The 25,274-nt window shown below is 43.4% G+C and overlaps 1 protein-coding gene across 2 annotated transcripts in view; it reads right to left on the reverse strand.

Annotated features, from left to right (window-relative positions):
• PLEKHM3 (pleckstrin homology domain containing M3) overlaps window positions 1-23,538 on the reverse strand; it is an 83,830-nt gene extending 60,292 nt beyond the window's left edge. For both annotated transcript variants that reach the window (XR_005952549.1, XM_041403341.1), the window contains exons 1-3: window positions 22,684-23,538; window positions 14,748-15,683; window positions 2,447-2,592 (exon numbers count right to left, since the gene is read on the reverse strand). Coding sequence is in view for 1 of the 2 variants with exons in the window: in XM_041403341.1 (XP_041259275.1) it covers window positions 2,447-2,592; window positions 14,748-15,683; window positions 22,684-23,341 (1,740 nt within the window). In the remaining variant the exon portion in view is untranslated. The remainder of the gene's footprint in view (window positions 1-2,446; window positions 2,593-14,747; window positions 15,684-22,683) is intronic.
• Between the last annotated feature and the right edge of the window lie 1,736 nt (window positions 23,539-25,274).

Genomic DNA, 25,274 nt, shown 5'->3' on the forward strand with positions numbered 1-25,274 from the left:
ATGAAAAACACAAATACGAAAACAGTAAGAGACTGGGGGGAAAAAGCAAACCTGGAGACTGAGCTGCAGCTTTGGTTTGACAGAAGAAATATGTCTAACTGCCAAGTCCTTTCAAAGACCTCCTATTGCAGCCAAGAAGATTTCTCTTTTCCTACCTATGTGCTACCAGATGTTAAGTGCATTGTTGTTTTTCAGGATCCTGGGTATGGGAAGAGACAGCTCTAGAGAGGTTCATTGTTTCTGATTTTCATGACCCATCTTGCCAAATGCAGACAAGAATCTCTCCATTTCCAAACTTAATTGATGCCACAGCTTATTTTACAGCTGCTGCTCAGATGCTGAGCTCATGTAACATAAAAAGAGAAACATGCCCAGTTACACTGTAAAAGATCATGCCCTACAGTACTTTTTGGTGCTTGCTTTACCAGAGACAGGACAGACCCCAGAAACAACTGAGGAGGTGGGGAATAGGTGGCAGTGGAAAGGAATGCAGATTTGCAAACTCTCCATTCAATTTTGCTTCCAATTTGGTGGACTTACAGACACATTTCAGACTGTGTAAAACAAAGAAGCTTTTGAATTCTGGAGCGCTCAGTCCTGAATCCTCTCAGTCCTGACCATCAAATGTGGTATGTGTTTATTTCCTGCAGGACCTCTTTGGGGTGTGCAGCCAGAAGTACAGCCAGGAGCACGTCCCCTTCTGCAGAAGCTCCACTTTCAGGCAGAGCTGTGCTACCTACAAGGGGCAGGGCAGAGTGCTTATCTTCACCTTCCCTCCCTGCCCTAGTTCCTGCTCTATTAGTTGGGGGTGATGATGTTTTTTCCTACCTGAGGGATTGCGTTACTTTCTTAAATTCAGCTCTCTGAGCACTTTCACAAAAAGACAGGTAAAGCAGCTGCACAGAATTTGCTTGTGTTTCCAAGGCACCTCACACCTGTTCTGTCTACAAAAACTGCAAAACAAAATTTCTCACTGTTACAGTGAGATGACACTAGATTAAGTTTTCAATGAATGCTTAAGCTTTAAAGTCCTGCTTCTTTTTGTGCCTCAGCTGCCTATACCACAGGAAACGGACTAGAGCACAGTTTTTATGCTGCAGGTTTAGAAAAAAACCCAGTTAATTTTCCTGTCAGTATTACTGACAGCTTGATATGAGGTCTTTGCCTTACTATCCACTAGCCCCATATCAGGTCTGCTTATACCATGTGGTAGCAAGTTTAGTCCTTGGTAAAAGATCCAAAAAAATGAACTTTTAAATATTCCTACCTTCTAGGCATAGGAGGGCTTTTTGTCTCCACATCTTGGAGCTTTGCAACTTTGAAGAATCTTGCATTTCACAGAGCAAGACTGTAATTTTCCTGATAGCAGGCTCTGGCTACCTGTTAATAATCTCCCCATCTGACAAATTTTCTTCAAGAGACCTGCTCTTTCTCTAATAGGGCATTTACTGGTTATTTTTTCCCTTTTCAAATAGCACATAATAATAATATTTGCAGACACAAAACATCAAACAGCCTCTCCTAACAGTGGCTGCTAGGTCTGAAGCTCTAGCATGGTCTGGATTCCTTATGAGTTTGTTATTCTTTCAGCATATACTGCTTGAGATGGCAAAACAACACTGTTACTGTGTTTGCTGGTATAATGCTTTGAGGCGTGTAATCAGTGTCCCTATCTCGCAACCAGCCACCGAGGCAGCAGCAAATAGCAGATTACAAAAGTTTTAGAAAAGCTCTTGTGTGGCAAGTGAACAACTGTAGAATTTTCTTGTTATGTTACTTTCATCTCTTTGGTTCAATCAAGTGCTGCAGCAATGTCCTTCTAGTGTCCTCAAAATGCTCATGCCAAGAGACAGGACACACTGGACCTCACAAACACTGCACTTGTGAGACAGGACACACTGGGCCTCACAAACATTGCACTTGTGAGACAGGACACACTGGGCCTCACAAACATTGCACTTGTGAGACAGGACACACTGGGCCTCACAAACATTGCACTTGTGAGACAGGACACACTGGGCCTCACCAGCATTGCATTTGGTAAGCCAGTGTCCTATAGGAATTTCCACAATTTAGCATCCATCAGTAATCTATGCCAATCCTTAGTCACTGGTGGTCATGAAACAGGTACTCCTCAAGGTTCCACTAACTCTAAGAATTAGAGCTGCTGTTGTGTGCTACCTCTCCCTGCCCCTTGAATAGCCAGATAAGCAATGATGAAAAAGATGCCACCCAGAAGGAGGAGCATGGCTGCTCCTGTGGAAGAGCACCTTAGATCTGGCCAAGGAAACTGATGAAAACATGTCTTGTTGAGAGAGAGTGGCTCATTTTGTCAAAAGGGACAAAGGAAACAGTATTAGCAGTCAATGCTTGCGACCTTCAGGCTGTTGTGTTTCTATCAGCAATTCAGTTCACTTGCTAGCACTCCAGGCTGCAGGGAGATTACCTTGTATTTGGAAGTGTCCCAGTTATGAACCAGCCGTGCAGGGATAAGGAAGTTGTCATCCACATGGCAGGTGCTGCAGTAATACCATCCACTGTAGCTGCACACCTTGGCTTTCCCATTGGACAAACCTATGGAGCGCTGACAGCCTAGAGAAAAGAAAGGAGCAAAAGTCTGGGTTTGTACACCAAGCCAGAGATACACATTCAGGATGGAGTCAGAAAAGTATTCCTCCATTTGAGATCCTTCTAGTATTTTATTTATTTTACCCTACAGACATTTCTCATTCCATAAAAAAATCGAGAAATAAATATCAGTATTCTTGAACTAGCACTAAAAAAGCACACGCTAACTTGGGCGTCTGCAACAAAGAATTCAAACAGCAGGCAAAAGACAGTTAGACTTCCCAAGAAACAAAGGCAGAAGACTTTCTTGTGAGACACTGGGCATTTAAAAGCCATTTAATGGCCATCTGAAAACCATGGCCTGAAGCTTAGACAGGCCACATTCTACTGTGTGCTTGCTCCAGAGAGCTCCCATTTTCCCCACAAGAGAACGGGCCAGCATTGCCTGCCTGCAGGAGTGCAAGCCAGCTCCCGCTGACAGCCAGAAGGGATGCTGTCTTGGCAGGTAAGACTCAGCCACAGAATTAGCACAGCTGAGGCAAACCACAGTCAGATCATGAATAATAACTGAGCAGCAGTCACACTGACAATGAGTAGTTCTTGACTAGCAGTAGTGACACAGCTTAGTTTCCAGCAGGGTTTTTTTTTTTCCTTACAATTGCATTACTCTGTGTCTTACAAGGTCTGAGGTCTGCTTGACACTTTTTTCACAGCTAGATCCCTTGCCTCTTCCCATGCCCTCTTGCACGGAGTCCCTGGGGAAAAACAATGTATTCAAAAGCTGCTGCTTTAGTTAGAAAGAACTAATGCAGAGATCTCCTTCACCTGACCACCTGTTTTCACAAAACACATAAAAACTCAACGTATTTGACACTTCTGTCTTTCAACAGTGACTAAAATGAATCAGGAGGTTCATATGATATTAGAGTGGATGGCTGAAGACAGACAGCACAGTCACATTAAACAACCTGCTCAGGAAGTAAGCCTAAAAATGTTTGTGTAAGGTACATCAAGATGTCTGTGGTTGTTAACAACACCTCTAGACACAGCATACATGACAGAATTCCTGCGTTTCCTTCAAATGCCAGTGTCCCCACACGACATGTATAGTTTCAGCCGGAGCACCAGAGCTCCACTCTGGCACATGCTGTATGCTCAGATGGTCTCTGTTGTAGCTGGTTAGAAATACTGAGTAGCAGAATCCTTGTACATCACTTTTACTGCAAAAGCATTGGTTAAACAGTTTTTCAGATAGAAGTCAACTGACTGATTGCTTTTGTCAATATAATTAAGTTAATTTAGTGTAATTATGTGACTTCTTCAGCTGAAAGCATCTTTTCTCCACAGTAGAAGTTACACTGATTTGAGGAAAGACTGCAGGTCAGCTATTCTAGGCATAAACTGAGCTCCTCCTTTCCCACATCAAATGATGTCACAAATTATGTCCCCCTCTGCTCTAATAAAAATCATTAGAATAACCTAACCAACACAATTAGCTCATTTCTGCCTCTTTCACACTCCAGAGCCATTTGGCTACTGATTCTCTGCAATACACACTACCAAGTGAATCAGTATGGGACATGTCCTCTTTCCATCTCCCTCTTCCCCCCCCTTTTTTTTTTTTTAAGAAAGGACATGCAGCTTCTTGGAAGAAGCAAACATATAAACTGGTTGATAAAAGTTGATAAAAGAGATAATTCTGTTCATATCTTCTCCTTTACTCTTCATAAAACCAGAGCATAAGTATTAATGAAGGTCTAGTGGTAAAGCTGTGTCTGAATGCAAATAGTCTCCCAACTCAATGTCATTGAAACCTTCTAGACATTCCCCACTACCCAGCACTTGTCTGGGGATGAGGATGGGACAGGACACACTGATTTCACCTAACTAGCACCATGCATTCCACTGGCTGCTACCTTGTCTTAATGCCCTAACTCCTGTCTGTTAGACTGAAGGTAAGAATAAGGAAAAGTCCAATTTGACCTGCCAAAATTCTAGACTAAAACATTTGCAGTTGAGAATTAACCACTTTAAGGCTTAACTGCTTGTAGCCTCCTGGAGCCAGAAACTCAATCCAGTCCATGGAGACAGTTTTCTCAGGAGAGGAGTGGCAAAGCACAGAAATGCTGGGGAGCTTCTCTTCTCTTCCCTATATTCAACCCATAAGAACTGAAGTCTCCTTTCAGGGTGAGGGGAGTCTCAGCAAGCAATCTTGGATCCCCTTCATCTTCAGAAAGGGTGGTTTTAGGAAGAGAAGGAAGTGGAAGAAATCCATACCCAAGCAGCATGCATTGCTTTCTCCCTCGTTACAACCCTTTCCTGAGCCCGCATTTCCTCTTTACACCTAGTACTTTTCATTCCTCTTCGTATCCTCAAGAAAATATGTTCTGCAAAGCTACATAACAGTTGTGTAACTGGGATTTGTTAGATGATAATGTGGCAGTGGCATCCACTTTACATCTTCCCCTACTTTCCAAGCTTTGCTATTTGAAAATCATCATCTTTTCCATTCCTCTCTGTTGTGATTCATAATGATGGCTATTTCTACAACCCTTTCAAATCAAGTTATCAAAGCACTGATTTTCTTTGATGTTATGCAGTTCAAAGTGGTGTAGTGTGACAAACATATTTCTGTGGCATAGACCACTTATGCTACTTTGGTTTTTTTTAGATGGAAAAAATAGATCAAGAATGAGAGAGAAAGAAGAGAAAGAAGGAATAGTCATTGGCCTAATGACCTTGGAAATCCTACACCTGGGCATTCAGGTACATCAGCTTGCCATGATGTTTACCAGAAGCAAATCTAGTACTGGTTCCTGGCTTAAAACTCTTGAGCACCTCTCCCAGCAGGACAATCAGATGTAGCTGCCACCTCCAAGACTGATAATACAATTCAACAGATATAGTTTAGGGTTTGGAAAGGGACCATGTTTGCAGAGAAAACACTTAATTGCCTACATAACTAGAGAAAGCACCTTGCACAGGATGGGAGAAAAAAGCAGCAGAACTTTCACCAAACCTCTCCCACCTATTCCTAATGCTCACACAGAATATTATCTATATAACATCTGTACAAAGGTTTGGCAAACCCGGAGCTTAATGCGAAGAGATCATCCCTCTCTAAAGAATGTTACAGAGCAAGCTACAGAGGGAAGAAGTGTAGCTGTAAGGTGTACTGTTAGCAAAGAGAGTGAAGGAATCATCCCAAACCTTTCATCATGGAAAATACAACAAAACAGCCTTGGAATCAAGGAAAGAAAATAGGGGTTAGAAAAAATAGCAGCAAGAAAGTGCACTTGGGCACTGATGAATCTCTCTCAACATGTCTGTGAGCAGAGCAGAGTACCAACATCAAGAGGCTCATGTCCAAGTGCAAAGCCTTCAGGAAGAAAATAGTACAGAAGGTGAGGTTAAAAAGTTGTAACAAAACTCTCTCCTTGACTTAAGGTGGTAGTCTAGTATGGAGGAGGAATCCAAGACCTCTGAACACAATTTCTCTTCTCTGAAGCATGGAAAACACCACTTTCAGGTTGCTGCATACTCTTGTGGTCAAGGAAGACACACACAACTATCCTTTTTATCCAGATACCTTTCTCTTTAATCTTTTAGCAAGAAAAGACTGGAGTAGCTCCACAGTGAAACAGAGAAAGTGAAAGACCAAATTAGTATCAAGTACACAACTGTTTTCCTTATTCAATAAAGTTCCTTGCTCAGTAACAGGAAAAGCAAGTCCCTTGTGATTGTGTGCCATAATTAAATCTGTGACAGATTAGCTCAGAAGCTAATTCATTTAGAAACAACATACAATACAAAGAAAAGAAAATGATCCACAGACTTCAAAAGGCTTTCAGCTTGATAAAGGCATAAAGCAGACTAAGCAGAAGGAGCATAGCAACAAATTTTCAGTAGATCAGACACACAACATTGCTCTATCAGCTCAGCACAAACAGACATAAGGTGAGAATTACTTCAGTTGCTTACCTTCACTCCCGTGCATCTATTCCAACTCACTCCACCACAGGAAAACTCAAACTCACAAGGAAGGTACACTAACAATCCAACTCAGTTCTCTCTTATGCCTACCCAAGTTTGCATTACACTTTGTCCTTAATTACTTTACTTTCTAGAGCAATTTTTTTTCAACTAAATAATTAAAAACTTATAAACCTCCAAGCAAAGTCTGACACTACTCACCTTTCCTACATTTTCTGTGAACTTCTTATGAACTTAAAAAAAAAGGCAACAAAACCTTAACAGATTAAAGTAAAAAAAAAATCTCTGTTGAATCCATGTGGGTTTCACCCTATCAAGTTATAATTACCTAAGCAACATATAAAACTCCTATCATGTCAGCAATGTACACATCCCACTTTAATTATAAACTAGATCAGCTTCTCCAGAAATAAGGAAGGGTTCACACATCCCCAGTTGACTCCAAAGGATGGCCCAGCTATTCCAAGTCAATGGAAACTTGACTATCAGCTATAGCTCAGGACTAAGTGCTAAAATAATAGACTTTCCATCTTCCTTAGCATCATTTGAAGGTACAATGCCTGTCTTTCCTGTCTTAAACATTCCAGCTCAGCTGACTTAGCCTACCAGCACAGGCTTGGTGGCTCTGGGCTGTGACTCCAGACAGTGACCCATCCCACCCTACTGGAGATGTCTCACAGGCACCCAGCTTCAGAGCAGCTCTCCAAGGCACATGAGAGGAATTATTCCCTAGGCACCCAGTCTTTCTTCAATCAGCAAAGATAGGATTGGTGTAGACATCCAATATTTAGATGGCTGGGGGTAGGTGAGGTGGTTAAAACCCTTCACATCAGTCATGCTGAACACACAGAGATGTGACTTTCTTCGCAAAGATGAACAATCAAGGAAAAAACCCCATGCTGGAAACAAGTCAGGTGATAGCACATATGGGTGCATACACAACATTCTGCATGCCTGTATTGTACATGTCCTTTGTAGAAGACAGCATACAGGCATGCTGCAGCTTACACAGCTAAATTCTGCCTTCCCCATAAAACCAATAGTAGTTAAGCCTGCAAATATAACACCAAAACTTAAAGTCAAAGTGTAAGTTTGCATTTCACATATCTAAGTCAAGAGTAACATCTCATCACTAAATGAGAACTAAAATCCTAGCTGTGTCAAATGACAAGCAACAAAACTATACATTTGGAAACTAATTTTTTATGTGCTTGGATTTCCCCACCTGAGTGTCATCAGAAGATATGTTCTTTTACCTTTTGTGTCAAATTCTAAGAGGTGGCAAAGTTATAAGAATATAAAGTTATATTCTTCCCAGAGAATATGCTCTGAGGAAATTACAAACAGCTTTGAAGACATACTTTACACATAAGCTGTTGTTTGTGACCCTTTTAACACATGGCCAGTTTGCATTCTCCTACTGCACATTTTCCAATCCTTTCCCTGTGTTTGCAGGACAACAGTGCTCAGGTATAATACCATGCACCTCAAACTAATCTGGTATTCTTTTCCCCATACCCTTATTATTCTCTGCAGGATTACTCTCTGCAGTATCTGGTGCTTTGTTGAGACTCTGAACTGTTCCCTGACAGAAGGAAATGGGATCTACCATGGAATGACTTATTGGTAGGATTCAGCAATTCTTCTCTTGGATCAGGAATGGGAACTGAACACTCTCTGGGCCAGCTCTTGAAGCCTGCCTGACAGCTAGAAGTCAGGAGATAATGTAAGCATAATTAATAATGGCATTCCCACTTACACAGTCAATTACATTCATGTTTGGTTCTACATACTGAGAAGGCAGAGCAGAGAACAGAGCAGGCCAGCAATTTGTGTGATCAGAGCAAACACTGGTGCCAGCACCCTCAGCCAGGCCATTTAGCAAAATGAGTCTCTACTTAACCCAGTTTTCACTTCTGCTCTGCAGTTAGGTTGAAGACCACTTACCCCTGCACTGCTGGCTCTTTGACTTACACTGAAGGCTACCTGCTTTGCCAAGTTTCATTTATTTGATACAGCATCAGCATACCTAGAAATAACCAGCTCTGTTTCTGTTTGAATACACAACTGGTTTTGTACCTCCTTTTAACAGAAGGAACAACTGTGCAGTAAGCGTGGTTACATATTTTTACCAATGCTATTTGGCTGAATTTCTTCTTGGTCACTCATCACTACCACAGCACTGCCTTGGGTATATGAACTATCCAGATTTAGACAACACAGGTACATGTCAGAGACTATAGATGTTGCAGAAGGCCAGACAGAACCTAAACCCTTCCTAGCAGGTGGCCTCTGCTTTGTTCTGTAATTTCTTTTACGTTGCCCCTGATTTGATCCACATGCAATAGTTTTGCAATAATACACTGCTTTGGCATGTGGCAGAAGAGGAAGAGCCTTGCCAACACACACACAAATGCCTTAGTTTTGCAGCAGTGGACCCTAAAGCAGCCATTTTCCTTCAGTGTTTGTCCCTCAAGGCTGCACATCTGCAAGGACATTCTGATGCCAAACAAATGCACAGTACACTTCACAGGATTTTTTTTCCAGAGCAGCATTAGGAGGGGCTCCCTGTGATGCTGGCTTCTGTGACACATCCGAGATGCACACATCTTTGCTTGCTCTTCTCCTGCATCAAATTTTGTTAGAACATTCAGGTAGATCCAAATGTTATGGGCAGGAGTAAAACTGAGCAAACAGCATTGGAACATAACCTTTGCTTTCTTCGGAAACTAAATTAATGGCCATGGCCCAAACCAACTCAGGAACCTGGTATAAATTGCAACTGCAGAGAAAGTGCTGTGCTGATGCCTGTGCCTTTCTGGGAAGGTAAAGTCTTTAGTAGCAAAAGCTGGACTGACTGATTTAAAAGATGCTAGCCCAACAAATAAAGCTCTCTCTTGCACATGAGAAAGAAACTCTGAGTGTCACGAAGAAACTCTGAGTTCTCCAGAGAATAACTGTGGGGGTGTGGGGGTGATGTACAAGTGTTGGGAATTTTCAGGTCTGAAAAACACCTCCTTTTGTCCAGATGTAGCTTTTCTCCATCTCAACAAAGGTGAAACTTGGACATTTAGTCTGCCTGGTTTGGGCACTCTTTTCTTTCAACTCTACGCCAAAAGATCCTTCAAGACTAGTTTCAGACAACAAATGGACCAAAAAGGTCCGCAGACAACCAAGAGTTCTTTGGAGGTAGTGAACACATACCTGGCACCCACAAGCCAGAAAGAAACAAGGCATAGCCAAGGACAGCCTATGCTTACAGTAGAGACACGTTCACACCCAGCAGAACTGAGCTTACAACAGGACAATAAATTAGCACATACCAAAAACCTGCAGAGCTGTTGGCAGGGGCAGATTAGAGCAATGGGGTCACCTATCCCCACAGAGGCAGAAAAGGCACCCTTCAAGGCTGCCAGGGGGAATTTGTAGATTCACCAGCCAAAACAGTTGTATCAGCAGTTCCTCTTGCAGGGCTGAGACAAAGAAGTCACTTAAACACCAGGTAATTGCAAAGTGCACATCAGGGCACAGAACAGGCACTGAACTGATCAAGTACTTATCTAAACTGCACTTCCAGGCAGCAGCAGGTCAACTCCAAATGAAATCCCATGAAGACAAAAATCTCACTCTGTGGAGGTGCCAGCCAAATCCCAGGAGGGTGAAGGACCCAACTTCTACCAGACAAAGCTGATAGCTTTCACTGTCACTTCCTCTAGTCATGCCATCCTAGAACTGCGCTGAGGAACTCATCAATGAAGATTAAATGGCCTCTGTGATCATAACTGATCACTGATAAACAGGTTTAATCAACCCAACTATGTGGTACCTTCCTATCTTTGTCCAAAATGAGCTGTCATATGGTGAAGCACTGTGGCCCAGCAAACTCATGTTTTGAAACATGTAGGTCCACTGCAAATAAAATGCTCCCTGCCACACAAATTCCAGTCACCCTTGTTTGGAAACTCTTCCCCCACTCCTCCCAACAAGTCAGTGACCTTGTTTAAACATGGTGTATTTTCCAAATACTAACTTAGACCATGCATTTTTCTGCTCAGCTGGTTTAGAAATCCTACTGCTAGCAGTGGAAGTTTTACTTTTAAACGAATAGAAATAGGGCCTGAAAGTCACACACAACACTAGAAGACTAAAGCCTGAAGATACCTAAACAATGAAACCTTTACAGTACAAAACATTCCTAGGGGATTTTACAGAGTCTCAAATACAGGGCAGGTAAAACGCTGCTGAAGCCTTGGAAGAAAGAGATCAATTGAAATGAAACCAAGCACAAAACAAATACAGCACTTAGAAAAAGCACAATCCTAAAAGCCCTGGACAGGTGAGAACAATGGTTATTGAGAACTAAAATGTGACAAGAGTGCTAAACACCTTCCAAAGGACCTTATGGTATTTTATTATTGTGTTGCATTTTCTAGGTTTATCCTCTAGCGTTTTTATTTCAGTGACATGCTACAAGTAAGTGTTGGGTGTAATGACAGTTCACTAAGTATTTGCTAAATTCAAGGATGCTTCTCAACTATCTGTATTTGAGAAGTTTCAAATGTAAGGCTTTTTGAGAAGCTGAACAAAGTTGACATTGCACATGACTATTTTGTTTTGTTTTTAAATTACACTTGTTGGCTTGCAATCTATTAGGAAATACTTTATTTTCACTAAGGTGGGGGGGGGGGGGGGGGGGTGGGGGGGGGGGGACGATCCAGGAATTTTATTTTTACTGCAGTAGGGATTGAGTCCAGACCAAGGGGCTGAGATAGAGCAGAGGTTGCATGACCCGTGCATGTTGCACTGGGCTGTCCCCCAGCAACACACAGGATCACAGCACTAGGTGCGGAACGATTCCTTGAAAGACAGCAGCTCTCCACCTGCTGCTTCATTTGCCAGGGCTGCAAGCTCAGGAAATAGCACATTTACTAACCCCGGCTTCTCTGCACCTAGTGTTCAGCTCAGCCAGCCAAGTCATTCAAGCCCTAATAGCAGTATTTATCGTTTTGGCAAGTGAGGAGACACGGAGAAGCAGGGAGGAAAAGACAGAAGGCACCCTAGAAGAGGAGCATGGAAAGCCACACAGACAAATGGAAGCACAAAATGCAGAGCACATTTTCCAGAGGCAGAAATTCCCACATCCATTAGGACTTGCTGTCTAAGTAACAGAGTTCCTGGCAGACACAACTGACTTCTCTGGAAAAAATGTCTGTTTTAACAAAGGACGGAGAGAAAGAAAACAAAAGGTGAAACAGAAGAGAGCCATGAAAAGAACAGGAGCTATGCAAAAACAGGAGGCAAGGGCAAAGGCCATTTGTCTTCCCCATCTATAGAAAAGTGATGCCACATGACAAAGAAATAACGATAGTGAAGGGCACCTGGGGGTATTTGCTCCTTACAGACCTCTAGGAGAGCTCCTCCAGGAGAAATGCCTACCTTTCCCTAGATGCCTTTCTCTAATCAAAAAATATAAATAATGGCCACAAAACTAAAAGGGTTTATAAACTCCCTGCCTCTCCACTGCTAATCAGTGGCCTGTTCATTCATTTTTTTTTCAAATTACAACAAGTAATGCCCTGCCCTCTGCAGTAAAACAGAGTTAGAAATGTGGAGAAAAGCTTTTGTGTCTGCTGATCAAGCAAAAGAGAATTTTTTTCCAACTGCCCTTCTGACTCCAGGGTATCAACACTTTGTCCTCCCTGCCCCATGACTACATCTGACACCACTGCCCTGGCTTATATCACGAGTTGAAAAGTGCTAGCCAGACTCCAAGATAAACCTGTCAATAGCGAGGCACAGACATTCACATTCTTCCCTACCTGCTTGTGAGTATCAGCTGTTTGTCTGGGACCAATTCCTTAAAAAGCTTTTACTGAGGGAGAAAAGGAAAAGGGGATGCCGAGAGCATTTCAAACAGGAAAAAAAGAAAAAAAACAAACGGGGAGGGGACCCCCACAAAGACTGCAAAGAGAAAATAAATTTTAAAAAGCCTGTCCCCATCAGGTCCTCCCAGCAACCTTCTTTATCAGAGGTTCATTGTCAATCAATTAGCCAAGGCAGCAGGGGTCTGCAGGAAGGGGGGTAGCTCGAGAGACAATGGTCTGCCCTGTTGTATTACTATTTAATCGCTTTTCCTAAATAAATAAAGCAGCCCTGAGGTGCTGTCATGTCAAGGGAATTTATAACAAAAAAACCCTTCATTTTTCATTGGTCATTACTTTTCCTTCCCTCCCACCCCTGCAGGACTAGAGAGGGTTATTACTGTAGCCGTAAGTTCCATCTTTGTGTTGCTTGCCTTTGATTCCCACTCGGACCTTGCCACTTTCTGGCACTAATTTGTCAGGCTGAACAAAGGAGGGATTTGTACCTCCTGTAAGGTCTCAATTAGGAAAGGCTTCTGCTGTATTATGTGCCATTGGGACAGGACACAAAGACGGTAATTACAGGAATTTGCACTAAATGGCTGAAGAATTCACAGCAAAACTTTTCTTCCTCCCCCCTCCTCATCTTTCTCCAAGCTTACCCCTCCCAGCAGCCCTGGGGAAAAGCGCTCTCAATGCCTGCAAGCCGTAATTACCAACAGCAGGCCCCTCAGGTTAAACAGCAGCCCATGCTGAACGGCACAACTGCCTGCAGGGAGCAAGGAACAAGGAGAGAGGCTCAGCCTGCCCGTGTGCCTCCTCAGCACAAACTTTACTGAGCCAAACAAGTTTCCCCAGTTTCTCCCAGTTATAACTAAAATTATTTCCTTCTCTGCACCATGGTAACAGCTCCAAGCTCCAGCCGGCCCTAAGGGTCTCAGGAATGGCAAAGGACTCGCTCCTACAGAAAGTGCTGTGAATCCCCATCCTCGGGGACAGAGAATCCCAGTGACCAACTTCCCACAGACCTGCCACAACTCAAGAAAGAGTTTCTCTCCACAAGAACATTTGTTCAGTTTGGCAGACTAAAAGGAGACCACAGGAGTATTGAGAATGCCTCAGGTGTATCAGGAAAAGACATCATGCAACCCTGGTCAGAGCACCTTATTTTTGTGGGGAATGCATGAGTGAGTGGATATTAATCATCTCACGTTTGGGAGAGGGAATCCACGCTTTCCCAGAGAAAAGTCTGCTCCCATACTACATAAAGCAAAACTAAAATGTGTTTCACACTGGATACATGTATTTTGTTGCCATCCCAGGGCCTGATCCTATTTTAGAGGAGGTAATTGAAAACATTCACTTGAAACTCTCCTGAACCTCAGTCAGAAGATTAAACAAAATATAAAACAAATTAAATCAAGTCATACAAATGTGGCCAAGAACAGAGCTGAATTCAGGCAGAGGCCCAAATACTGTGACCAAATCATTAACTGCAGTGATGCCAACCTTCATGATGCTCCAGCTGCCAAGGTGGATTCCATGCACTATGGAGAGGTGAGCAGGAACACGACCTGCAGATGGCTACCAGAGAAGGACAAACCAAACTGCACCACAGACAATTTTGAGGGCAGCCCAGTACTTCTAGGGCCCAAACTGATACTCCCTAGAGTCATGTGTAGTTCCAGAGCAACATAAGAACCACACCCCAAAGCAGTATGGAGAAGAGGCACGACCACCACAGCTCACATAATACAAGAGAAAAAGTCTCCAAAAGAGCTGTTTCTGCTTGAGCTGACAATTTCTAAGTGAGTGTAACTAAAGCAAGTCAGATAATATAGTTTAGGCATAAGGTGCCCAAATTTGCTCCACACAGGTACCCTTGCTAAAGTAAAAGGACAATGTACTGCATTCAGACACATCCTTTCTATTTTCACTTCCTTCCCAAACTGGATAAAAACATGATCTTGCCTACAGGACTCGAGTCAGACAACAAATGAATTCAAACCCCTTTGATCCTTTGATTCTGCACCACCTTTACAGTGTCCTGAATCAAGGAAACAGCTCAGCCACCTGCAAGGCAGCCCTGGCCCATGTAGTGGTGTATGTGCAGGATCTAATGTTTCAGCACTGCTCATCAAAAGCAGATAATCCTCTGACTATCCCATAGGTTTTTCTCCACATATGACAGAGAGAAAGGCTAACTCCAGCCACAGTGAGAGGCAGGGAACAGCTGTGCTGCTAAAACACACACAGGCTCTTTCAAGTGATTTACTTTTCCTGTAGAGGGGATGTAGGTGCAGATGCTGCAACCTGGCTGCTCACCTGCACACTTGAAGCTCTGAACTGTGAGCCCTCTCTCTAGAGACAGTGTGGTCAGGATGCTCAGGAAGCTGGTGGTCACAGACTGGCGCTTGGTCTTTCTAAGATCATTTCCAAAGGGCCGATCTCCAGGCTTGCTCCTGAGCGTGACCTGTGGGTTCTGAGTTAAACTTCGAGTGGCATTGGCTGCTGCTTTCAGTGCCTCCATCCACTCCTGGGCCCTCTGGCGCGTCTCTGCGCGCAGGCGCAGCACATCCTGGGGAAAAATGACCTGAAAGCAAGAGTCACAGCCGTCCTGAGTATCTGTCTGGACTGACAGGCACACATCCACATTGTAGCTCAGCAGGGGATCTTCATCAAGCCTACCAGGCTGGAATGCCATGAGATAAGACCTGTTCAAGACAAAAGTAAATGCCTTCCAGTTATTCTGGACAGTTAACCTGTAAAGAGTCCCTGATTTCAGAATATTTTGGTACTCTTTAGTGTTTTCAGTCAAATTCATGGATAGGAAGAGCTCCATAGGCTTCTCTAATAATCCGTTAGTTTGAGAAAGTTCACTGTTGTTTTCAGGCTTTGGCACATTCTCCAGTTTCTCCTGCTGTCTTGTAAAAGCAGGCCCAGAAGCATGTACCGCTTCCCAAAGTTTCTGTCCCCAGTCCAATGTCTCCCACGAGGACTCAGCCTTCAGCTGTAGCTGTGAGCTGTCTGACAGGACAGTGTCCACCACCTTGGTTTCAATGCCACCGGTGACAGCGACCCTTTGAAAACGCATGAGTGGATACACAGTGGGAAGAGTCTGGTTGCCACTGCTGTCCAAGCAATAGAGGTACAGTTTGTACTGAGACAGTTCAGCGTAACAGGTTTGCCAGTAGCTGTCATTGTCTCTTCTAACTTCCAAGTATCCCTTCTTCAGAAGATTTGAGAACACTGTCTTGTGTTCTGGAGGAAAAAAAAAAATAGATTATTACATTATTTTTTTTAAATTGTCTCAAATTACTACATCATTCTGGCTTCTACATCTCTCCTACTCATACATGGCACATCTGAAGATAGGATCACAGAAAGAATCTTCATGTAATAGGTTATAATTATCAAACACAAGCACTAACTCTACTTTTGAGCCACTTTGAGAACACAGCACTTTTGAGAATACAGCACTTTTTTACCCAGAGGTATCAAAACACCTTACAAAAAGAAACAAAGAAATAGAGGAACAGAAAAACAAAGCAATTTTCCTGAGAAAGCAATTATCCAGGACAGTAATAGCAGAGCAACAAAACACTGCAGGTCTCCCAGAACCTAGTCCAGAAGTGGACAATACTATCAAGTAATCTATTGCCAGCTAAAGTAAGATTTTGATAGTGAAAAACACATAAAAATTAAAACACCTTACCCCCTCTTTTCCTGCTCCTTCCCAGGCTCAACTTCATGTTTTCACACACACCACCTCCGCCTCCCCCATCTTAAGCAGCTCAGAGGCAAAGGGCATAGTGGTATCTGGTCAGCTCCTCTCTGCTGCTCCTTCCTTCTCACACCTTTCCCCTGCTCCAGCGTGATCCTCTCCAGGGGCTGCAGTTCTTCAGGTTAAATGTATCCCTGTATGAGCTCTCTGTGGCTACAGTTCCTTCAGGAAATCTCCACATTCTCCACATGGGCCTGCAGGGAAATCCTGCTCCACCACGTTCTCCCCAGGGGCTGGAGCACATTCTCATCCTCCTACCCTCAGCTGCTCTTGACACAGCTGCCAGTGCTGTGCCCCTCCTGAGATGTGTTCTGCCAAAGAGGCCCCACCTGTGGCTGATGGGCACAGCTGTGTCCTGTGGAGGGGCTGCTGGAACAGCCCTGCTGCCAGCCCTGCCTACAGCACTGGCACCTGCACCGATGGTGAATGCAAACCTGCGCCCAACACAGCAGTTTCCTACTGCATTTCAGCACAACCTGGGACCAGAACATTTTGTGCAGCTCTGTTTACTCCAGAGTTTTGCTGATTTATGAGAATCAGGTTCAGGAGTAGCAGACATGACCAAAAATTAAAAGTGAGAGGCTACCCAGAAGGATTCAAACACATACACCTGGAGCATCCCAGCACTTCAGGTGCTTTGGAGCAGACCATTTCACAAACCCCAGCCCAAGGCAAAGGCAAAGGGAATCTTCTTTATCTACAGAAAACCAGCTATACACAAGTCACTCCAAGTACTAAAGTGATGCAAAGGTGATTCCTTTTAAAAGGAATTATCTAAAGCATTTCTGAGTTTTAAAAAAAGGTTTCCATACAGAATTTGTTCCAATCTGATTTGCACCACTTCAGCCACCACAGGCAAGATTCACATTTTCACCTTGGGTTAGGCATGTGGCTCTAGGCAATTTTTGTTGGTCCCTGTATAAATCCAGAGGCATTCACTACTACACTGTAATACAAACTGTAACACTTGGCATCCCAAAACAACGCAGGCCTGAGGAACAAACTCTTACTCCCTTTTGAGTTCTACTTTACCCTTCAACTAAGGGTACCTGTGCTGGATCTTGACTCACAAACAGTGACAGAATTAGCAGACACAACCTTTACTTCACAAGTAAAGGTTTCTGCCTCTAATTGTCTGTCTCCCTTAGAGTCTGCTATTCCTGGCACAAGAGCAAGGTAGCAACCTGGAAACAGCTCCTCATCCACTGTCCAGCAAATTAGGTCACAACAAAATCAGCATCAATTGACTTTAACACACAGCATTACAGACCACAGCAATACAAGAACTGGTCTGCTCAAGATTTCCACCCTGGGGCTGACAGCCTTTGAAACAGGAATAACTGGAGGCATAAAACATTTCCAGCATCTCAGCTTAACCAGTTACACTCATGTTAACAGACCACACTCTAACAAGCTTTAGATATCATCTCTGAGTATACTGAGGATGTCTGCAACACAGAGCTAAGAGTACAGAAACATCTAGACTGGATGAAGCTTGGAAACAAAACCAAACAAAAGTATAGAAACTACATCCCCATGGGCTTCCCAGCTAATATGGCCAAGATTGCTGGCCAAACTGCTCTCACCACTGCTGGATAAGGGGTGAGTCTGCCTGTCCTCCTGGAGCACAAGGAGAGTCAGGGACTCTTGAGTATTTGAGGAACTTAGTTACTGTCCAGGGGCTTCTAACACCTACTGGGGCAACCTTGGGCGGTCACCTTCATTTTAAGAAGACGCTCAGCCTTTGGCTGCAAGTACTCCTATAGCTAATTCTCAGTTTCTTCTATGGGCAGGAGAAAGAATCAGAAGAGAAACAGTGTAAAAGTTTTTGCTAGCTCTTCAGCGAGGACCAGCTTTTAAGGATTTATAAGGATTAAGCAGACAAGCTCCAGGTAAACTTAATGAACATACATGGAAATTAATTGTTCGATATACTTAATGCTGGTATAGAAATCTCACGGGGGTTAAAAATGGGGGAAGGATGCTACCTTGCAGCCACCCTAACAAAAAGGAGGCACTTAGATTTCACCTTGACAGCTCAGCCTCAGTTTCCCCATTTACCCACACACTCAGAATGGAGCCTGTTTTTAGCACCATGCTCAAAGGACTCCATCTACAGAGATTTCCTGCAGATATGGCAAAAACCATAACAAATTCAAAAATTGCTATTTTGGCACCAGGTCTAAAAAGGTCAGCATAACTATACCTTGCATATCAATAAACTACTCGAGGGTATTTCAGCTAAATATGAAAACTGAAAGCCTAATCTATAACCCAAAATGGTAGAGAAAAAGCACACTTTGATAGCCCAAATAGACAGATGTGCACACACATTGGACACACTGAAAGAGAACCAATTTTGTTCACAGTACATCTCTGGCCCTGACATTCATTAGTATTTCTGCACTAACTCAAAAGCCATTAATTTCTCTGAAACCCACACTAATCCCTTTGTAGTGCAGATAATGGACAGCCATTCTAGAGTCATCTTCCCTTTCTATTAATCCAATCAGGGAGGCAGCGCTTCTGCAGCTCCAACTGCAATCTCTCTCGCTTCCATCAAGTACAGATGACTGTTCAAGCTTCTCCATAATAAGACAACTCATAACCTTCCCCCAGCCACCCCTCCTTCATCCACACACAGGTTTGCTTGTCTTTTGTTGAGTTAGAGAAAGGCTATCTCTCCCTGTCTTTCACAGAGACATCCCCCTCTACCTCCTTCACCCCACTCCTTCCCTTCAAGCTCTGTGAAATCGGCTCCAATGGCTCTCGTTCAAACTGGGACAGAACAAGCAGCCACCTTGATTAACATTCAAATGCCTCGTATTGTTTAGGCCAGGGCAATAGATGCTGGCAGAGACAGGTTGAATTCATATGCTGCACATACACACACATCTCACAGCTCTGCTCCTTTATCTCTTCCACATGCACTGTGCCAGATAATACCTTTTTACTCAGAGAGCAAATGGTACCACCTCTCTATCCACCTTCCAAACAGAAACTGCATCTCTTTTCCTCCTTATGGAGACAGGCAGAGTAAATTGAAGAAGAGTAAAAAAAAAAAAAAAAAAGAAAATAATCACAGTAAATGGCTCACATCTGAGCCATTTGGAGTTATAATTTCAAGGAAAGAGGTGAAAGAAGGCAGAGGAAAACAAAGAGAGACTCAGCAGCTGGGGATAGAGTAATATCTTCCTCAGCATCTCTCCTCTCCACTGGGAAATGCCCCCTTGTCCCAGATAGGAACGCTGCACATAGCACTGAAACCAGGACAGCCCAGCACCCACCTACCACTTGTCACACTTGGGGCAGCTGGTGCAACCACCACCCCTGGAGAGAGAGGCCAAATGTTGTAGCAGCATGTCCAGAAGACACACACTCCAGAACAACTGACTGTACTTGCATCTCAGTTGGCATGGCAGGAGAGCTTACTCTGTTTTCCACCACTGAAGCATTTCTGACAACAGTCATTCCAAGTAACTTGGAAAATAGCAGAAGGAGAGATGCCTAGTTCGTGAGGAGTTTGAAGGGGCACTCGTCTCTGAATTCTCTGATGCTTCGTAAGTGATGAATGTAAGTTACAGAGTTTTTGTCAGTAGTTTTCTTCTCGGATTTTTACAAAACAGAACATTATTAAAAAACATATTTGGGACCTAAAATTCTCTCAAATTGGGTGGGGCTAGTCACCTTCTTGGAGGGATTTTCTAGATCAGGGACAAACTGTGCCTCAGATCCACAATGTCCACTATCTTCCTACTTAAAAATACAGTCTTTTCTTCCCACCTGTTTTCCCACCAGGGTCTGCAGATATGTATCCTTCAGTCAGTCAGCGTGCAGGTGCTCAACCCAGTGACAGCTCTAGAGTTCCCCAAGCTCACAGGCACAGCAGGCAAACAAAACAGCTACCTGGGAAAAGTACTGTAGCACCCACACTGTCGGGAGGGGCAGTGTTTGAATAACACCCACCTGACCATCAAGCCATGCTGTGTTTAAAACAATGTGTTTTAAAAATCCAAGCCAAGCTGGTATATTACATGAGCAGTATTCTCTCTTTGTCTGCCAGGCCACATGCCCAGAAACACAAGAGCCTGCCTTGAATTTGCTTACAACTTTTGTCTTTGCTAGCTCTGCTTCCTGCTTGTGCCCCATAGCACAAACAGGGTTTATTTCTAGCACATGAGTTCTTTCACCAGCAGGCCAAAGATACTGCCCCAAAAGGCACAGCTTCTTTTCAGGTCCTTTTCTTTCTCAGCACATGGAAAGGATTCTGTGCCATTTTATTTGTATTACGGTTTAGGGGTAGAGTCAGCAGTGCTGGGTTAACAGCTGGAGGAGATAATCTTAAAGGTTTTTTCCAACCTACGTGATTCTATGATTCATAAAAGAGCAAGCAGCAGGAACAGAGAAGCCCACAGTAATGGGTATACTATGATGGTAAGGAAAAGGTAAGGAAAAAAACCCAGTGAAGAGTTCATGTATGCAGTAACTGGGACAGCTTTGGAGGACTGGGAGACCTCTGCAGGCTCCAGAGGGAAGTCTTTTACAGCAGTGAGGACTGACAGGAGTTGCTGAAGGTCCTCTCAGTATCTCACAGCATTCATTTAATTTTGATTAAAACCCTGAAAAGGGATGTCTTCTAAAGAGGCAACCACTATGACCCTTTCAGCAACTGCAGTAGGTTTTATCCAACCTCCAAATACATTCTCCAATCTTTTCTGGAGAATAATTAGTAGCCACAGATACACATCTGCAAAACCTACTTTCTTGCTTTTGCACTTCTCTTTTCAGGTCAGCTCACAGTAGCAGCAAACTCTTTGTGAGGCTGTCCTGTAAACACAGAGGGAAGAAATAGCACAGCTACCTTGTAAAACCTGCACAGCTGCTGAACAGAACAGGTAAAGGAAACAAGTTAAAAAAGTGTATTTTCAGAACACAGAAGCTCTCCTTCCTCAAAGGAGGTACCCCTGCCTTCCAACATTCCATACAGAAAGCTCTTGTAGGGCACACAGCAAGCACTGACTACCTCGAGAAGTGGGTCCATGGGAATTTCATATCACAGAATCACAAATTAAGCTTAAAACACTATCAGGGACATAGATCTTCAATGGCTACATTTTAATGGAGCTTCTGTGGGCATATGAAGTTGTTACACAGCAAACCCAGGAGATGCCCAGGATACAGCTGACATAAACAAAGAGCTCTGTCTCCAGACTTGTGAGTGCATTTCTGTTCTGCATCCTTTCCACAGAAAGATACAGAACAGAGACTCCACTCTACAAGAAGCAATATATCTCCCTAGACAAAAGTAACAGCAGGTGCACTTGCCTTTGTCAACCAAGAACACCCTTCCTTGGGCTACAGCAACTGTGTCACAATAGAACACAATAACCTAAATGTTTGTACCTATATATACACTTACACATACTTACATGTTATATATATTTATACACACACACATCTCCCCAAACACAAACACTTAGGCACCTGCTTTACATGTTCCAATGTCACTGACTTTACTGGAAAACCCAACACAGAAAGTTTGTTTTAACCCTAAACAGGCCATCTATTCATAACTGGAGTCAAGCCACCATATGCATGCATGCACCCTTTCACAATCCCTTGATTTTTAATTAAGCCCTGCCTTTATTTAGATTACAAAAATCTTTGTGGCACTAGCTGCTGTTCCTCTCCAAGTGCTCGGTCCATTTCTGGCATCTCCAAAATAAATCATGGAGATGGAGACACGGGGTGAGTGTTTCCAAAGCCCTGAGCAGAACCTCTTCAGTGCAGTGCTTGAGGAAGGAAAAGGAAGAAGTATCACTTGCTGAAACACCGCTTCATACGGCTCACTGGAGATGCCTGCCTCAATCTGATAACAACACTTCCTGTGCCCCACACAATGCTGGCAGGAATACCTTAATACTGACAAATTGAGTGCTTTAGTTTCTGTTACTTGCTTATGGACTGAAAATTCAGCATTATTTAAAGAAAGAGAACAGAGATCTTGGGCCTTACAGTAAAGTTCTGTACACTCTCTTTTTAATGGCTGCTCTTTCACTTTATGAAAACTGCTTTTGTTTGGATTTGCCATTCTCCCAATAGCTTTAGCATTCAAAGCTTTTTTTAAGTTTGGGAAAATCATTCAAGGAAATTATCAGAAATACACAGCAAATAAATCATTTTTTCCTGAGTCAAACTGAGTGAGACAGAAGCAAAAAGCAAAACAAGCTTAGATATTTAAACCATAAAAAGAACAGAAATCAAGGGAAGTTTAAAAAATTATCCTTAGGCAGGCAAACACACAGTTACATCAAAGACAAAAGAGCATTACTGATTTCTCTTCTTTTAAGAGTTACCTCACAGTTGGATTGGAGTGGGTTTTTTGTGTTTTTTAACATTCAGCTCCTCTTTCAAGACAAATATTAAAATCAGATAAGAAACTCCTCCTATAAACATAAACAAAGTACCAGCACAAACCTGTGTTTCCTTGGATATCCTCTCCCTTGGTTAATGCCAGGTAGGAAAGCAGAGCACAGTTATTGTCCTGACCAGGCGCAGGTGGCTGCTGCAGGGAGGTGCCTGTGAAGACCACTCTCCAGTTTACATGGCTGATATCAGAGCGTGACCTGTTGTGACCTGGTTTGAACATGGAGGCTTCCTCATTCTGCACCAGGATGTCATTCACTGAGCGAGGCCTATCTCTCCGCCGCTGGCAGATCTTGAAGATATTAAAAGCTGTGGTCTCCCCTTCCCCTGCCCAAGCAAGGTTGTCAGCAGCTGTTCCCCTCTGCACCCTGCACTGGTCTTTGGCAGGGAACACTGTCTGAGCTTTGGTTTCCAAGAGGCCATTTTTGCAGTGATCCCAGATGAGGCTACTTTTGGCCAAGGAGGCGACGTTCCTCAGGTTCCTGCTCTCTGTTATCTGATCAAATACCTCATGCCCAACCAGTTCTGGGACCTCCTGTACGCCATACACCTCAGAGGGCTGCACAATCTTTTCAAGCTTAGTATCAAAACTATTGAAAAAGTCTTCAGTCACTTCCAAGGCAGGGCTAATGTCATCCACTTCCAGAGCCTCCATATCCTGTGCTGCCGTGGGCTCAAGGCGTTGCGATGAGTTAAGAAGATACCACATCAATATGGAGCTAAAGACCTGCTTCACATCTATCCTTGGCACACCATTAACTTGGACGTGGTGGGCAAACACAATCACCAACCCCAACCCATTGTGGTAGGAAGTAACCAACTCAATTTGTCTTCAGAGGGAAGATCTAACACCCACTGACCAGTGAGCTCTGGTCCCTGTATGAAACAAGCTCATAGGGATGAAGAGTGTCTGTAAAGAAAAGCAAAACATCACATCAGTAAGAACCTATTCCCAGGTAAATATGTTTCATCACATCATTCCTTTCACAGTCATAATCCCCTTCATTCAACTTTCTCCTTCAACTGGCACAAAATTATTGCATATGAAGAAATCCTTTGTGGCTTCTGTTGTGCACTCTGTATGAACTCTGTGTACAATCACTTTTTGAACTGAAAGCTGCAGAGAGCAGGATGGGACACCAGCTGATGGGAAACCAAAGTGATACCATTTTTTAACCAAGTTTTAGAAAGCTGCATTGAGAGGTAGCCATCTAAAGAATGCTTCATAGAGTTTCCCTTAGGCCTTTCCCTTTCCCTTCCTTTCTTTTTTCTAAGAAAAAGTTTATAAACTCCAGGGTCATAACATAGGCCAAGCAGCCTCAAATAGTTTGCCTTTTCATCCAAGATTGCTTGAACTCGCAATTTTATGGAGACCAACATGAGTTTTACAGCAGCTACCTTGCCTACCTGTCTGCATAAACAGAACTGTGACATTTGCCAAAATCAAGCCTGCTGCTGTCTTGAAGCTCCACCACAGTGCTGCCATGCTGAAGGGAAAAGCACAGTATGTATGTTTAAATTGGGGTAACCTGTCAAATGTCTGCAATTCTTGGGACCTGGAGCTGGGCACTTGTACTGGCAGGAGAACAGCCCTCAAGTCTCCTAAGACAAAACACAGTACCCAGAGCCTGTACATGCAGAACAGCTTAAAGTCAGAGTTTTGAACACATCAGCTCAAGTTCTAGAAGCAGCAAAGCTGCATTAGCTCAGAGCTCTACCTAGATTAATACACTCTTAACAAAACCAATTAGCCAGGCTGGGCCAATAATTAGCAGCTCATTAGTTTGGAAATGCTGCTGAAGTGCTACCAGGACCCATGAAGATTTACACTTAGCAGGAAAAAACATCTATTAAACAGCATCAAAAACAGATAATACTTCTATTTAAGGTAGGTGTTTTTTGGTTTTTTGTTTTTTTTTTAATCCAGAACAGTCTTTTAGCTTAACTTCTGTTAGGAAAGCTGCTTAAATAGGCACCCTTTACTATAGCAAGCCAGAGGAAGAGAGGAAGGTGGCCAGCAACCCCAAAAGAAGGGGGCACAGAATTCTGTAGCACAAACTAATCTCCACAATCCCTTAGTGGCTTCCTCCCACCCCTGCTCCTGTTGTAGCCAGCCATGACTCAGCTGTGCTCAAAAGCAGCAGCCCACCCTCCCTCCTAGTAGATCTGCAGTTCAGACTATGATGTCCACAAAGACACTCCAGCTAAGTAACTTTCAAAAGCAGTAACTAATCACACACACAACTCTGGACCATCAAGCCTGAGATCTTTCTCCCCTTAACTCTTTGCAAGGATTCACTAGTCTCATAGTCAATCAGGGTAGGATCAGCTTCAATCATGTGAACACAGAGTAAGACGCTGAAGATAGAGATAAAACCACAACCAGAGGGCTGAACAAAATAGGCCTGGAGTTATTTCAAATCAGAACAGTATGGAGCAGACTCTTTGCAAAGCTGTGCAACTGTGCCAGTTGACAGCAGTGGGAAATTAAGTCATCCTGGGCACATCTGCACTGTCAGCTTAATGCAGCATTGAGTTTACTCTTGAAGCTCAGTCCTGCCAGGAGCCCCAGAACAGTGTTCTGCTCCCTGCTACCACAGAGCTTGGGAGCTCAAGGAACAGCCTAAGGGACATAGGTGGTG

Source organism: Onychostruthus taczanowskii, unplaced genomic scaffold (genome assembly GCF_017590055.1).
Source record: "Onychostruthus taczanowskii isolate IOZ18803 unplaced genomic scaffold, ASM1759005v1 scaffold20, whole genome shotgun sequence".
Classification (NCBI taxonomy): Eukaryota; Metazoa; Chordata; class Aves; order Passeriformes; family Passeridae; genus Onychostruthus; species Onychostruthus taczanowskii.